Source organism: Engystomops pustulosus, chromosome 6 (assembly GCF_040894005.1).
Source record: "Engystomops pustulosus chromosome 6, aEngPut4.maternal, whole genome shotgun sequence".
In the NCBI taxonomy this organism is placed as follows: Eukaryota; Metazoa; Chordata; class Amphibia; order Anura; family Leptodactylidae; genus Engystomops; species Engystomops pustulosus.
This window is the reverse complement of record NC_092416.1, coordinates 158,635,911-158,652,203: the sequence shown is the minus strand read 5'-3', so window position 1 is coordinate 158,652,203 and position 16,293 is coordinate 158,635,911. Positions and strand designations below refer to the sequence as shown.

Sequence of the window (16,293 nt, the reverse complement as noted above, 5' to 3'; positions counted from 1 at the left end):
TAACATCAACAGCAGCCAGTTCAGCAGGAGATAGGAGGTCCGCAGGAAAGTTTGCTCACAGCCTGGTAGTGACTTCAGGCTGGGCTGGTAGATGGAGCCGATTCCGGACAGTGGACCTCTGCTTTGGGGCATAGTCTTCTGACTTGCCCAAGGTGTCAGGCAGCTGGCCTGGTACACCTCTGTTCCCTAGTAATATTAGACTGGCTTGTGCAGCACAGACATGTGCTGCACTCTGCTGTGCTTCTGGAATCTAGTGACCCTGCAGGACCATGTGCTCCTTCCCACATGAGGTTTTTAACTCCCCTAGTGAGGTGACAGCATTGTCAAACCAGCTTCCAGCTTGATTTACAATTAGAACACATCATATCATTGGTTAATAAAATTTCACATGTTAACTCTTGCCTTACAAGAGTAAAGCTTCTTTTTCAGTGGCTTCTTTTGCAGTTAATAAGTTTCCCAAAGACCTCCTAGTGAGGTGATCAATATCACCAGGTAGCTACTAGCATGAAGAAGGACATTTACGCAACACCTACCCATACCATACATTGGCAGGGGTGTTGCACAACCATTAACTCCCATACCTCTTACTACATTCACTCACTCAGCACTGCTCCATCCATTCACTCTCACACACATACCCAGTCCGAGCAGGTACTTCTCCTCTGCTTTCTCTGGCCCCATCCCATGCCAGCTTGAAAAGGCTTAAAGGGATATTCTCATCTGGCCATTCACATTCAGTTTCATTAACCGGTTAAGGACCGGGCCCTTTCACGTTTTTTCATTTCCATTTTTCACTCCTCACCTTCAAAAATCTATAACTTTTTTATTTTTACACGTAAAAAGCTATGTGATGGCTAGTTTTTTGCGTAACAAATTGCACTTCATAGTGATGATATTAAATATTCCATGCCATGTACGGGGAAGTGGGAAAAAAATTCCAAATGCAGTGAAAATGGTGAGAGCCCGCATTTGTGTCGTATTCTTGTGGGCTTGGATATTACGGCTTTCACTTCACGCCACAAATGACACATCTAATTTATTCTTTGGGTCAGTACGATTACAGGGATGCCAAATTTGTATAGGTTTTATAATGTTTTCATACATTTACAAAATTAAAACCTCATGAACAAAAATTGTTTTTTTATTTTGCCGTCTTCTTGTGCTTATAACTTTTTCAGACTTTGGTGTTTGGAGTTGAGGGTGGTGCCATCTTTTGCGACTTTTGATGATGTTTTCAATGATATTATTTTTAGGACTGTACGACCTTTTGATCACTTTTAATAGAATTTTTAATTTTTTTTTAAATGGCAAAAAAGTGCCAGTTTTGACTTTGGACGCGATTTTCCGTTACAGGGTTAAACGCAGTGAAAAACCGTTATTATATTTTGATAGATCAGGCATTTTCAGACGCGGCGATACCTAATGTGTTTATGATTTTTACTGTTTATTTATATTTATATCAGTTCTAGGGAAAGGGGGGGTGATTTGAATTTTTAGGTTTTTTTATTATAATTTTTTTTTTTAACTTTTTTTTCATTTTTATTTTTACTATTTTTCAGATTCCCTAGGGTACTTTAACCCTAGGTTGTCTGATCGATCCTACCATATACTGCCATACTACAGTATGGCAGTATATGGGGATTTTACTCCTCATACATTACAATGTGCTGATAGCACATTGCAATGAATGGGTTAACCCGAAGTAGCTTCGGGTCTTCGTGAGACCCGAAGCTACCATGGCAACGGATCGCTGCTCCCCGATTACGTCACGGCTTTGCCGGCGGCGTTCTGCAAGAAAACACCCGCGATCGGTGCCGGCACCGATCGCGGGTGTTACCGGTAAGCCTTTGCTGCAATATGCAGCAGAGACTTACCTGCCATGGAGAGGGCTCGGCCCGCGAGCCCTCTCCATCCATCGGAACGCGACCGCCGCCGTGAATACACAGCGGGCGGTCGCGAACCGGTTAATCTGCCAAATATAAATATTTCTTCAATTGGATGTTATTAAAAAAAATGTTCCTGTGTGAATATATTTTCTCATAAATGTAGTGATATGGTATGTTAGAAATGAGATAGCTTCCTCGGTTATGACCACCCCGCACTCTGGCAGCAATGGCCAGACATGGGCTATTGAGTCCTGCCTGACCACATGGATTCAGCGTTCATTACCGCAGGACAGCTGTGGGACCTGCAGTAACTCCCGGACACTTCATATACAAAAACTTTTTGTTTCTTTGTGCAATCACTCCAGCAGAGGTGGCCGTTTCCGGGGACACAGTCTTGTTTCTAAAGGGCCATATCACTATATTTATGAGAAATTATCTTCACACAGGAACATTTTTTTAAAAATAACATCTAATTGAAGAAATGTTTATGTATGGCAGATTAATGAATCTGAATGTGAGTGCTCAGACGAGAATACCCCTTTAAGGACCTTACAGTGATGCAAGAAGCATGTGATCAGTCACATGCTTCTGACATCACTCTAGGTCTTGTAGTAATACTCATGTTGGGATAAACAAGGAAAAGGAGAGCAGTGCTGAAGTTCTGCTCTATCAAATATCTTCAGGACAGCGATTAAGAGGGTCTGGCAGTGTTTAATCCTCATGACTTTCATACTGAAAGACACAGGCACTATTTACCAAGATCTTGCTAAAAAGTCAGTTTTATAGTCCGAAAAATACGGCACTTGCATGGCCATGACAGCCATGCCCACTTGACCTTCTTTCTCCTCATTGTGGGGGTCACAGCAATTCAAACCCCATTAATATGCAACTATTGCAACCCTTTCCTATCAAAAGTTTATTAGCCTTTGTGCCTTTTAAGGATACAATACTGGTGTGGACCTTCTATTGATAGTTGACTGATTTTTCCTACTACTTTAGCTATGGTTTGTAGTAAGTCACCTGCTCTGAGTGCCTCCATATTCCTCCATAGTGTAACATGGATTGCAGCCTCAGAGCTATAATAGGAATATATGATGAGATTTTTGTGAGTTTCTGTTTGATGTGTCAACCTGTCGTTTATCACGCTGCACCTCTCCTAAACCACACGGATAACATGAGCATAATAGTGTTCATTCATCGCCCTGCGGGCGGTTATTAGGGCAAACACATCCATTTGGCTAGAAATATCTCAGAGATGAGAGTAAGTGCACGAAATAATAAGTGCATCCTAACTCATTGCCCTCTGTGATGAATTATGGTGTCACTATCGCGAGATTATGAGGGAGACTATTGGGGGGATGTACCATACATTTATGTATATTGTGGCAGTGTATAATACAAAGCCAAACCACTGGCACCCATTGGATCTATCAGGAGTCTTTGACCTTCTAATAAATATCCGGTGGTGTGGGCGCAATGATTGGGTACATCTTGCACCTGTCCAGGTCCGCCGTGGCATAAGTGCACTATAGCCTTCACCTGAACCTGGCACAGGCTTTAGCTAATGCACAGGTGCAGGACTTCCCCGCTCTGGCCCAGTCTGCAGCGTGAGAACGCTCCCTCCCCACCCAACCGGTAAAGTCTCAACTTTCGGCTCTACACCCCCAATATAAGCTTTGCAATCCCATTGCAATTGCACAAAGAGTGAACATGTTACACTATTAGAAATTAATGAATAACTTGGCATAATTTTTAAATAATTTTTTATAATGCAACACCAGATAAGACCTATGAACAAGAGTGGCGCTATTTCTAGAGTCTATTTTCTACATTTATCATAAACTTTATGGAATACATAGACTCCGGTAAGTAACTGTATACAGAAGACGAGCCTTTATTTGACTATGTCAATGCATCCCGATGTATTAGGAAATTTGTTCTCCATAAAATCTGTTTATACACATGGTTTGTTGGCTCATGACCTGAAATAGGTGCAGCCACTGATGGTGTCAGGAACAGTTCAAACACTGCAGACTAGAGAATGAAGGTCTCGCCCAGATGAGAGGTGAATAACACTGCCGGGGCGGAGACCCATCAGTCTACATTCACAGAAAAAAAACAAGAAAACTTGGTGTTTAAAGGGAAGCTGTCAGGTCCCAGGTCACACATAACATGTGTCCCTCTTTACTGTATCTCTGTCCCATAAGATGAGCTGATTTGTTAAGGCAGGATGATATTGTTATATCACATAGTGATATGTTATATATACAGGCAGTCCCCGGGTTACGTACAAGATGAGGTTTGTTCTTAAGATGAATTTGTATGTAAGTCGAAACTGTATATTTTATAATTGTAGATCCAGACAAAAAAAATTTGGCCCCAGTGACAATTGGAGTTTAAAAATTTTTTGCTGTAATGGGACCAAGGATTATCAATAAAGCTTCATTACAGACACTTTACAGCTGATCATTGCAGTCTGGGACTATAGTAAAGCATTCAGAAAGCTTCTTCAGAGGTCAGAGGGGTCTGTCTGTAACTATGGGTTGTCTGTAAGTCAGGTGTACTTAAGTAGGGGACCGCCTGTACATATATATATATATATATATATATATATATATATATATATATATATATATATATAAATGTGCTGCTACCCAGTGTTTTGTTTTGGATAGGGTAGGGACTAGCTGGCTATGTAATGGGGGCAGGGGATGCTAGCTATATTATGGGGGCTGGCTATATACTGGGGGCAGGGGCTGCTGGCTATATGCAGGAGGCAGGGGTCTGACTATATACTGGGGGCATTGGCTGGCTATATACGGGGGGAACGGGCTGGCAGGCTGTATACTCAGGGCAGGGGCTGCTGGCTATATACTGTGGAGCAGGGGCTGCAGGCTATATACTGGGGGACAGGGGCTGCAGGCTATATACTGGGGGCAGGGGCTTCTGGCTGTACACTGGGGAGCAGGGGATGCTGGCTATATACTTGGGGCATAGGCTGCTGGCTATATACGGGGGCAGGGGATTCTGGCTGTATAATGGGGACAGGGGCTATCTATACCCCCAGCTATATGCTGGGGTATGGATTGGCTAGCTATATTCTAGATGACATGGGCTGGCTGGCTTTATACTAGGGGGCAAGGGGCTGGCTATATACTGGCAGGAGGCTGTGACAAATGTGTTTCCCACCCTACTTAAGTTAATAGGTTTTCCTAGTTTTTTTGTGTCAAAATTAAGTACCTTGGCTTATATTCAAGTATATATGGTAGTTTCAATGAAATCCACTGTGCCTTGATCTATAAATAAGTACTTTTGACTTTGATGGTCGATTCCCTTTAACTAATATGTACCCCCCTTCCTGGTTGCTCTGGTTTTAAAACAATTCATCTAGCCTGATGTACCATGAAGAAGTTTGATGCATTAAAGAAATGTAAACCCCTCAGTACAGTAACAGTACAGTTTGATTTCCTCAGTACAGTAACATGATAAAGCTCTGTCTCCCAGGTGCTCCTTTTGTTCCCTCAAAAAAATAAATCTTAACACTGGAGTAACCGCATAGGCAAAAACAAGTTGGTTTGCAATTAATACAATGTTGAGTTTAATGTTCCCACTAATGAGAAATTTAAAACTTTACATTATATTAAAGAGGTTTTTGTTTTTGTGGAAACCCCTAAATAAGTAGATTTTGGTTAAATAGGAGAAAAATATATACTTGAGGACATTTTTGGCCTGCCCTAAGGATGTCATGTTCATTGAACATGTGACATCAAGACCAATCCCTGATCTTTAGACTGGTGAGGCCACAGGTTTGCCCAGACATCGAGTGGCGTAACAGGTAATGGACAGTGTAATGGGGGTCAGCGAGCATTACTTAATTTTTTATTCACCCCCCCCCCCCCCAATTCTTCAATTTGAGGTTTTTTAACAAAAGTAGTAAACACATTTGAACATTTGTCTTGTTGAGCATGAGACATAATTGTTATGTTTTTTTGTTTTGTAGAAATACACATTAAAAGTAGTGTATTTATTCTTAATTTTTTTAGTTTGAAGATGGAGTAGGTGAAATCTGTCTCAGAATATTAGACATGAACCCAAATTTTCTGAAGAACCCATCTTTAGATTGTTCAAAGAGAGGAGACCCTGTGTACATCAGCAGAGTCCTCTCCGCCATGGTAAGTCTGGCCCGTATGTTAGATAACAGATAGGATTCATGGGAAAGATTCAATTTCAATTATTATTCATTGAAATATGCAGATCAATTCTAATGATGATCGAGGAGTGATAGAATCCTGCTGGGACGAGCTCTTCAGCAACGGTGCGAACCCAAGCACGTGGAATGGAAGTGTGACTATTCTCCGACTCTGGCACAACAGTGGCTGTCGGCCGGTTCGATATGGACAATGCTGGGTGTTAGCCGGAGTGATGTGCACAGGTAAAATACTAAGAACATAGAAGGGGATGGGACAATTGTAAAACTATATTACCATACACATATTATTTACTAATTTCGAGATCATCCTAAATCCACTAGGATCTTCTACAGCTAATGTCGGCCATAGACGATTAGAATGACTGCTATTCGGATGGACTCCTCTAAGTACTTGTACACTTAGCTTTTCGAAGCATGCATTCTTTTTTAATTAGATTGAGGGAATAAGCTGTTCCCTGACTCTTCCAGTGACAACTCTTCTGAGTTGTACAAACCCCATACACACAGATTCAGATGATCTTTTATATGTATTTGTCCAGTCTCCAGCTCCAATTCTCTTGTTCTTCTTTGTACAGTGATGAGGTTCCTTGGCATTCCTGCCCGTGTAGTGACAAACTATGAATCTGCCCATGATACAAACTTGAGCCTGACTGTGGATGAATATTATGATGAAACCGGGAAAAAGTTGGAACCAACTGAAGGAGACAGTGTCTGGTAAGAAAAGAAAGCAGGGTAACACCATGTATAGTCATATAGCTAAGCAGACTCATGGACATAATTCATAAAATCAACTGGCTTTTATGTGCTGACATTACCTGTTACCACAATTCTGCAGAATGAATAAAGTGCACCACAAAAACAAGTAGTGTGTTCTGCCGGAGCAGTGCAGGGGGCGCCAGTACATGGGGCGCACAGCAAAAGCTTACGGTCTACTCGTCTCAGAAAGATTCCTTAATCAAGACCCTTAGTCAAGTCAACCTTAATTATCTTGTTTTTATGAAAATCCTGGATTATTTTGTGCCTGGATACATAAGTTAATAATGGAAGTCCAAACGCAGGTGTGAATTGGATCTTAAGTTAGTAACAGCCAGGAACCAGTCAAGTAAGAAATTTACAGAAAAGATGCACGTTCGTACAACTTAAACAATACAAAATATAGTATATTATATTTTCTATTATTAGAAAAAAAAAATTTGTTCGCAAGTTTAGTTACAGTGCAACTCCCATGTTAAAGTGCATAACTGGTAACAGCGTCATCCTCCTGCCATTTGCCATCAAGATATCAGGAGGTAGAAGGGCTTTCGAGTCAACCCATGTAGCAGGTCCCAGGTGTAATTGTTACCTCTGCAGCACCTTATTGTCACTTTGGTTGAGAAACACTGGATCCTGGGTAAGCTACAACACTGCCAATATCTTGTCTAGGATTAGATCTTCTATGTAGGAGGGAAAGGCTTTTATTGTACTGTCAAATAGACACAATAGGACACGAATGTTCAGCTAAATTACATTTCCACGTTCTGGCTAAATGTGCAATGATCTGGAAGAAAAATATTCACGATAATCCCCTCTTGATGACTACATTTACTGCTTAAAGAAAATCTACGATCAAAATCATGGATAAATGGCCCTTGGTTTTCATGATGGATTTGTTTTTCAACAGTTTTTATTGACAGATTTTTTTTAAAACAACCAATGTAACAAAGAGTATACGAGCTTATAAAACAATTAAGGCCTACACAGAGGCATGATGGATGTTGATGGTAGATTTCCTTTTATCGATATTTACTCTTACATTCACCTATTTTAAAATCATGTAGGAATTTTCACGTCTGGATAGAAGGTTGGATGGCAAGGAAAGACCTCCGTCCCAGTTATGATGGTTGGCAGGTTCTGGATCCCACCCCACAAGAGATCAGTGGAGGTAGTTATGTGAAGAGTTTAATACTGCATTATATGGTATATTGTATATAGACACATGGCTCATCTGGTTCTGTATCTTCCAGGCACGTACTGCTGTGGTCCAGCTCCTGTGAAAGCAGTCAAAGAAGGAGATGTGGATATAGATTATGATGTGGCATTCGTGTTTACGGAAGTGAATGGCGATGTCATCCACTGGGTCTTACGAGATGGCGGCGTAGAGAAAGGACAAGTGGACACTCTCACCATTGGCAAATCCATAAGTACAAAAAGTGTTGGCACAAACTCCAGAGAGGATATAACAGACCAGTACAAGTACACAGATGGTAATTCTACCTCTTATTTATAAGAACCATGATCTTTCTATGGATCATTGACCGTGGTGTTGACTCGCTTTATATTTTGTAGGATCTGCCCAGGAGAGGGCTGTGTTTGAGAAAGCTTTGGCTAAGCTGAAATCTAAGAAGCCATTCATGGACAGAGATTCTGTTATAGCGCTGGACTTTAATACATCTCTAAAACTGGCACAGTCTCCCCTGATTGGACAGACTATCCTCCTTCTCTATAGGATTCACAATAGAGGTTTTGAACCCAAAAGGTTTTCCATAATTGTTAGCGCTCAAGAGATGATGTATAACGGGAAAGCTCTGGACCAATTCTGGACTGACAGCTTTGAACTTGACGTTAGTCCGGGCAAAGGTAAGGATGTTGTCTATAATTATGTACAGTGAATCTGAGTTCATGGAGGGTTTATAAGGTGGTGGAGGCCACAGCCTATAATACCGGTATGAAGGACATGCAAGGAGTTTTTTAAGGCAAGTTCTTTCAGGGACTCTCCCAACATATCAAAGTATCCTCTACCCACAGAATAGTGGATGAATATCTGATAGTATCAGGTTCCCAACACTGAGACCTGGCGATTCAGAGAACGGAGATACTAAACTGCTACTGAAATCAATCTCATTTCAACTGAGGTAGCCAAAAAGAGTTCTGCAAATTCTTTCCAACTTAAGGGTCAAATAACAGAAACCAAATAGTTGCAGTGCAAACGGATAATAACCAAAGCAATTAAAAGTCCATGGACATCAATAGAGCTTTTGAAAATCCATTAACCTTTGTGATTATCATTTTGGAAGCATAACTGGTAGAGGTCCCATAGTAGATTCTGAATAGGACCCCCCCCCCCCCCCTTAAAAAAATATACATATTTTGATACTCAAACATGGGAGTTACAATCACACACAATGGCCCACCTTTATTCAAAAAAGAAAAAAGGAGGTTGCTCCAGCAGGTAAGTATAAAAACATTGATGTTTATTCCATAATAAGGTATAAAAACATGAGCAAAGTGTACACAAGTGTGTGTGTGTGTGTACACTTTGCTCATGTTTTTATACCTTATTATGGAATAAACATCAATGTTTTTATACTTACCTGCTGGAGCAACCTCCTTTTTTCTTTTTTTAACGTGGAATCCTTCACCTGAAACAACTCATTGGGGCAGATTTACTTACCCGGTCCATTCGCGATCAAGTGGCGTGTTCTCTGCGGAGAATTCGGGTTCTGCCGGGATTCACTAAGGTAGTTCCTCCGACGTCCACCAGGTGGCGCTGCTGCGCTGAAGTTCATCGGAATGCACTGAACTTCACCAAGCCGGGCCGGGTGCAGGTACTGTAAATGCATGTCCAGCGACCCTTTTTTTTTAATGCAGCGTTTTTTCCGAATCCATCAGGTTTTTGTATGTCCACGCCCTCCGAATTCCGTCGGATGCATGCCGGCACCGATGTGCCACAATCCGATCGTGTGCGCAAAAATCCCGGTGCAATACAGGGAAAATTGGCGGAAAGCGGAAAAATTTGCGTAGCCCGCCGGAAAAACGTGATTCGGGCCCTTTGTAAATGACCCCCATTGTCTTCTGCTCCGTGCGTGGTCTCTCATTTCTCTGCAGATTACCTGCGTCCATGCTGTTATCTACATTTGGTGAGCTGTGTCCATTATTTTTTGCTACATTTTTTTTCCACCTTTATTACCGGGTTTGCCCCAGTTTTATGTCTGACTATGCACTACAAAGAATGTGTAATCTGCTTGCAGGCTTAATTATAAGTGTCTGCACCAGTTTTGTGTCACGGCTACTCTGTGTCCGACAAGACAGAAAAATGTGCACCACAAAGGGCTTGCTGGTGCACAGTTGGATCGTGCGGCACAATTCTGCAAAACTGAAGGGAGTGCAGCACAAAAACAAACAGTGCATTCTGGGGGGGGGGGGGGTGCCAGATTAATGAAGAATGTTTGACACTCATTCACACCACATATACGTACACACATGCATACAGCAACATATGCATCTGCATCATATACACAGACATACAGCAAATGCACACACATATGGAGCATATACACACATACATACAATACCATATACAGATATAAAGCATATACACACACATACATCTTATACACACCTGGTACAAACCCAATACCCCAGATGCCAGAGCAGCTGCTATGGCTGCTACTCCTGTAGTTACGTCCCTGAGTTAATAATGGAAGTCCAAATACAGGAGTGAACTGGACCTAACAAAAATTTTTTACCAAATGATCATTTGATATATAGGCCCAGTTCACATTTACATCTGGGATTTCCATTGCATTCTCCATTTAAAGGGAGGGAGGTTTAGAGGTCTGTTCTGTTACGCTTTTGTCATTATTAATAATGCTATTAATAATGTTCTGTGTATCAGAACCAGCAGCATAGCAAAGGTATAAATTTACACTTATATATGATCTTTGTAGATGACAACATTTTGGGGCTCATTTACTAAGGGTCGCGCTGCTCACTTTTGTCGGAATTTGCTCCTTTTTCGCAAATTACACGGCTTGAGCAGGTATTGAACTGCACAGCGATTTTGGCACACGTGACCCTTTTCTGGTGCGGCTGCGCTGGTTTCCATGCAACACAAATTAGGAGGCACCCCGTCGGATGATCTAACTGATTCAGACTGAGTGCAGGATTTAACTTTCAAATTGTGTCGCAAGCCCAAGCACTTACATGCACTGGGAAGAAGGTGAACTCCGTCGGACCTGAGCGGGGAAGCGTCACATGCAGGATATCGGGCACATGATCTTAGTGAATTACGGCACAGCGCATTATTGTCGTGAACTACAGTGGACGGGTGTGCCCTATTGGGGCACATTTACTTACCCGGTCCAGTCCGAGATTCACTAAGGTCGTGCACTCGATGTCCACTAGGTGTCGCTGCTGCGCTGAAGTCCGCCGGAGTTCACCTCCTACGTCTCGGTGTATCTGACTGCTATTTTTGCGACACAAATTTTGTTTTAAATTCCGCTGCTTTTCCGAATCTGTCGGGTTTTCTGACGGCCACACCCCCCCCCCATTTCTGTCGCGTGAAAGCCGGCGCTGATGCTCCACAATCCGATCGCGTGCGCCAAAATCCTGGGGCAATTCGGGAAACCCGGCGGAAAAATGCAATTCGGACCCTTAGTAAATGTGCCCCATTGTATCTGTGAATAGACTGCAATATTAAGTCAGAGACACTAGAGGGCGCTTACACACCTTCTTCTTTCTTTGGGAGAATTCATTATTGGCATCACTGGTCTGTAGGCTACAGAAATTCTAATAATTAATAATTATAAATGACATAATTTTAGGTTTACATAAACTAATATACAAATTTGAAAAAACGGAATACATAGAAGGGCACAATGTGTAATTGTTAGACGTAATAAAGTGAGATGCAGCAGCATAGCATCTTAAATATCCTTGTGTGTATATATTGTATATACTGTATATATATAGATATCATAATATATTACATAATACCATTCTTATAATGTTACAGAGAAAACTGCTATTTTAATGATGTTGAATTCCCCCCCAAGCACCAGGACCTAGGTTCTCCCCTGGTAATAAGTGCATATCGTGCTTAACTATATGATTTTTTTTCCAGATATGGAGACAAGTTTTCAGCTTCATCCCTTCCACTATCAGAGATTTGTGCGTCCTGGAAATAACATCAGGGTGACAGCGCTCACCACAGACCTCAAAACCAAGAAGCTAAAATTATCATCTAAAAACATCATCTTTGAGGTTCCTGAGATAAAGATACAAGTAAGTAGTGTCACACCTGAGTGTGCAGGATAAATGGATGTATAGACGTAGACATGTGTGCGGATATGATGTCGTTTATAAACCGTTTATATTATATACTGTACAGGTGTGGATAAGACTGCCATGGGCCCTGGGCTGTATGAATATTATATCCCTACAAGTCTGAGATTCACTTCCTACATATGGGACTAGGATCAGCTTCTTGCACAATGAAGGATGTATCCCTTCTGTCTGCTTTCAATCTGTGTTTTCAGTGCCTTCAAAGGTCCTGAAATGGCTGTTGGGTACATGTGTATCAAGAGCAGGAACAGATGTACGAGAATTTCATAGGGGAAGGTCCTTCTCAGTATAAAATTCGGTGGGTGGTTTAAGTGGCCATTGGCCCCCTAGAAGGCTTGGCCCAAACCGCCTGTATTATAACCCATTGTTGATACTGTAAACTATAAGCTGGTGCACATGAAAAGATTTTACAGGATTTTATAGATCTGGATGATTCATATTTGTAGCAAAATTGTGCCTGGTAATTGTGCAGTGGAATACAGGAACCTATTTATCATGACGATAATGATGCCGTATACATGTTGTGGAAATTAATTGTCAACAGTGGCATAACTACCGTCGTAGTAGCAGTAGTGGCTGCTATGGGGCCCGTGAGGTTCAAGGGCCCGGGATGCACGGTCCCTGTTTCTCTGCATTGCTTTGCCATGGCCCCATGGTTCGGGGACGCACTGCCAGATGCCTTCCGGATTGTGCCCCTGAGCCCCTTCCTCTGTGTCCTGGTTACCGCCCACCTCTCTCCTGGCCCGCCCCCCTCTCTCCTGGATCGCCTGTTTCCCCGTGTGAAGTTGCGCAGGCGCAAGTGTACCGGAGAGCTTGGTGACGTCACTAGCTCTCCAGCACTTCAGAATCGGCTGCATGCATGGGCGCGCGCATGGTGCGCTGTGCCCTAGTGTGGTGCGCCGAGATAGATTTTAACATAACTTATAAATCGGCGATAGGGGGTTTATTCTACTAATGAAAATATGCTGAGCTGGTGCCATGTATCTGTGTGTAAGAACTACCACTTTTAAGTGTTAGGTTTCCTTTAAACATTTTTTGGGGGGCATCATTTATCATTATTTTGTTGTTGTTGATGGAGCTGTGTGGGGTTTGTGTTTTGCAGGATGATCTATATTTATATTGGTACCATTTTGAGATACCGTTCATATGACTTTTTTATTTACTTTGCAAATTTTGTCTTGTATATTTTTTTGGTATTCACTGTTTAGACACTTCTGGGAATGGCTCTGGACATCAGAATGAGGTCATGTAGTAAAATAATATTGCTATTTTATCACTTTAGGTTTACGGTGCTCCACAGCTCAACCAACCTGTTAGTGTCATCTTATCTTTCTCCAACCCTCTCAATGAGATTCTGAATAACTGTGTGATGACTGCAGAAGGCACAGGTCTCTTCCCAGGTGGTCCCATCAGAGCACAGTAAGTTTTGTTTTCTCAATGGATAGTTTGTTAGCTGTTTTCCAAAAATAGAGACAATAATTATAGCAGAAGTGCAGAACCTTCAGTTAGGTCTTGCACCATTTTCAATTATGATGGTCGCTATGGAGGCTTAAAGGAACCAGCAAGCTCAATTTTTTTTGTGCAGTGGCTCTGTTTCTTGTTGCATTCTCTGAGAACTGTTAAACTGGGGGTGTGCTAGGTGTTCGACCCTCAACAATCTGATATTGAGGACCGTTTTCACATTATAACCTAAGCTTAGAAAACATCACATAGATAATGGCAAGAAAAAAGTCGAAGGGTGTTAGCCGCGCTTCCACGTAAAAAATGGATATATGAAAGGTAGGTAGTAGAGATGAGCGAGTATACTCGTCCGAGTATACTGCTCGGTCGAGTATTAGCATACTCGGACCGGCTCGTTACTCGGACGCGTATCTCGCCGGCTCGAGATCGAGCAGTAAATTAATAAAATAAATTGAATAAAAGTATTTTTATTGTAAAAAAAAAAAAAATATTACACATGTTTGCAGATGTTTTACTTGTAAGAACACATTGAAATAACACTATTCTTCACTTTCCAGGTGTTCTCGCGTGTCTCCCGCTAAGTTAGGAGATGTGCACGAACATCTGGAATGTGAAGAATAGTGTTCTTTCAATGTGTTCTGCACTTAAATGGTCATGTATTCACTGTTTTTAATGTTTTAATTCTATTCTTCACATTGCAGGTGTGCGCGCGTATCTCCCGATAGGTTCGGAGATACGCACGCACAGCTGCAAAGTGAAGAATAGTGTTATTTAAATGTGTTCTGCCCTTAAATGGTCCTGTATTCACTGTTTTTAATGTTTTAATTCTATTCTTCACTTTGCAGCTGTGCGCGCGTATCTCCGAACCTATCGGGAGATACGCGCGCACACCTGCAATGTGAAGAATAGAATTAAAACATTAAAAACAGTGAATACAGGACCATTTAAGTGCAGAACACATTGAAAGAACACTATTCTTCACATTCCAGATGTTCGTGCACATCTCCTAACTTAGCGGGAGACACGCGCGAACACCTGCAAAGTGAAGAATAGTGTTATTTCAATGTGTTCTTACAAGTAAAACATCTGCAAACATCTGGAATTTTTTTTTTTGCACTGTTCTTTTACTGTTCAGTTTTATTTAAAAAATGCTCGGGTCTCCCATTGACTTCAATGGGGCTCGTTATTCGAGATGAGCACTCGAGCATCTGGAAAAGTTCGTCTCGAATAACGAGCACCCGAGCATTTTAGTGCTCGCTCATCTCTAGTAGGTAGCTAAAAGTTTGTGACAACGCATTTTGACACCAACCTGGCGTCTTCATCAGGTCACAGTACAACACAGCTGAAGGATGCAAGAGTGCTGAATTTCTTGAATAAGCAGAAAATCACAGCTCAGCAGACGTCCGGTGCCAACGTAGGAGCTCTCCAGTGTCACTACAGAGAGTAGAGTCAATACAGAGCTCTTGCGTTGGAGTCGGCCGTCTTGTCTGCTCACTCAAGCAGCTCGGCAATCTTGCCTCCTTCAGCTCTGCAGTACTGTGACCTGTTGAAGACGCTGGTCTGGCTTTGAAACGTGTAGTCAAACAATTTTACCTACCTTCGTATATCTATTTTTCACCTGGAAGTTCACCCAACACCCTTCAATGTTTTTCTTGCCATTATCTATATGGTCTTTTGCGTAACTTGCCCAGAACCAGGGTTGTCGCTGCATCCTATAGTTAACCACACATATTGGAGTGAAGAACCCACAGAAGTTTTCAACCTTTTCAGCATTTCCCATACAGCTGCAGAAAAAGGATGTTTCTAGAAAACATCAGCACTTGAACTAAGTTTTTAGTGTGGCATCCAAAATTGAGTGATACTCGGTCTCAGGAGTAAAGATCGCAATGTCTCATTACAACTAGGTGATATCTTACACTTCCATTAATTTATCTTTCCTTATATCTCCCCTATTCAGAATGGATCAAATATTTCCTGGTCGGGTCGGCTTCGTAAGGATCTTTTGTGTTCCATTTAAGAGGGGGAAACTACAGCTGGAGGCGAATTTCTCCTGCAACCAGATCAAATACATCAAGGGAAGTGCAATTATCGAAGTCCCATGGATATAACCAAGAAATGTCCAAGACATGCACCACATCTGCTTCCCAAGAAAGCCAATCCCAACTATGGAACCCTTATTCACTAACTCTAGTCTTACATGTATTTTTCTTCCTTATATTTATACCAGCACTTTTTTGTATGTAAATGAATGTGAATTATACTATTGGAGTCTTTATTTGCCAAGAAACTGTAATAAATGAAGTTTTATGCAGAATTATTATTTTTGATAAATTTAATAAAGCCCCTTCAATAATTATGTCTAGTTACCAAAAGTCGTTGCCTGGGGTATCATACTCATCCACAAGCCACTTGAGTATTTTTCTTACATTTGAATTTTATTTTATAAAATAAATTTAAGAGATTTTACACAAACTATGCAACCACTGAAAAACCTTGGACAGCAGGAGTTTAACAGTCAATGAAGGAAATGCTGGTCCATTCACTGTAGAAGTCCCACATGGTCCATATCTATGGTATCAGAGAAGTACCATCAGATATACAACAGCCCATATTACCAATGCGGCTGGGTCAGAC

At 41.6% G+C, this 16,293-nt stretch overlaps 1 protein-coding gene across 1 annotated transcript in view; it reads left to right on the top strand.

Annotated features, from left to right (window-relative positions):
• The window catches only part of LOC140064816 (protein-glutamine gamma-glutamyltransferase 5-like), a 34,662-nt gene extending 18,678 nt beyond the window's left edge, over window positions 1-15,984 (top strand). Inside the window, exons 5-13 of the mRNA XM_072112060.1 lie at window positions 5,930-6,058; window positions 6,141-6,318; window positions 6,672-6,810; window positions 7,914-8,017; window positions 8,100-8,339; window positions 8,422-8,712; window positions 11,978-12,138; window positions 13,481-13,617; window positions 15,617-15,984. Coding sequence (XP_071968161.1) covers window positions 5,930-6,058; window positions 6,141-6,318; window positions 6,672-6,810; window positions 7,914-8,017; window positions 8,100-8,339; window positions 8,422-8,712; window positions 11,978-12,138; window positions 13,481-13,617; window positions 15,617-15,767 — 1,530 coding nt within the window. The 3' untranslated portion in view covers window positions 15,768-15,984. The remainder of the gene's footprint in view (window positions 1-5,929; window positions 6,059-6,140; window positions 6,319-6,671; window positions 6,811-7,913; window positions 8,018-8,099; window positions 8,340-8,421; window positions 8,713-11,977; window positions 12,139-13,480; window positions 13,618-15,616) is intronic.
• Window positions 15,985-16,293: the final 309 nt, after the last annotated feature.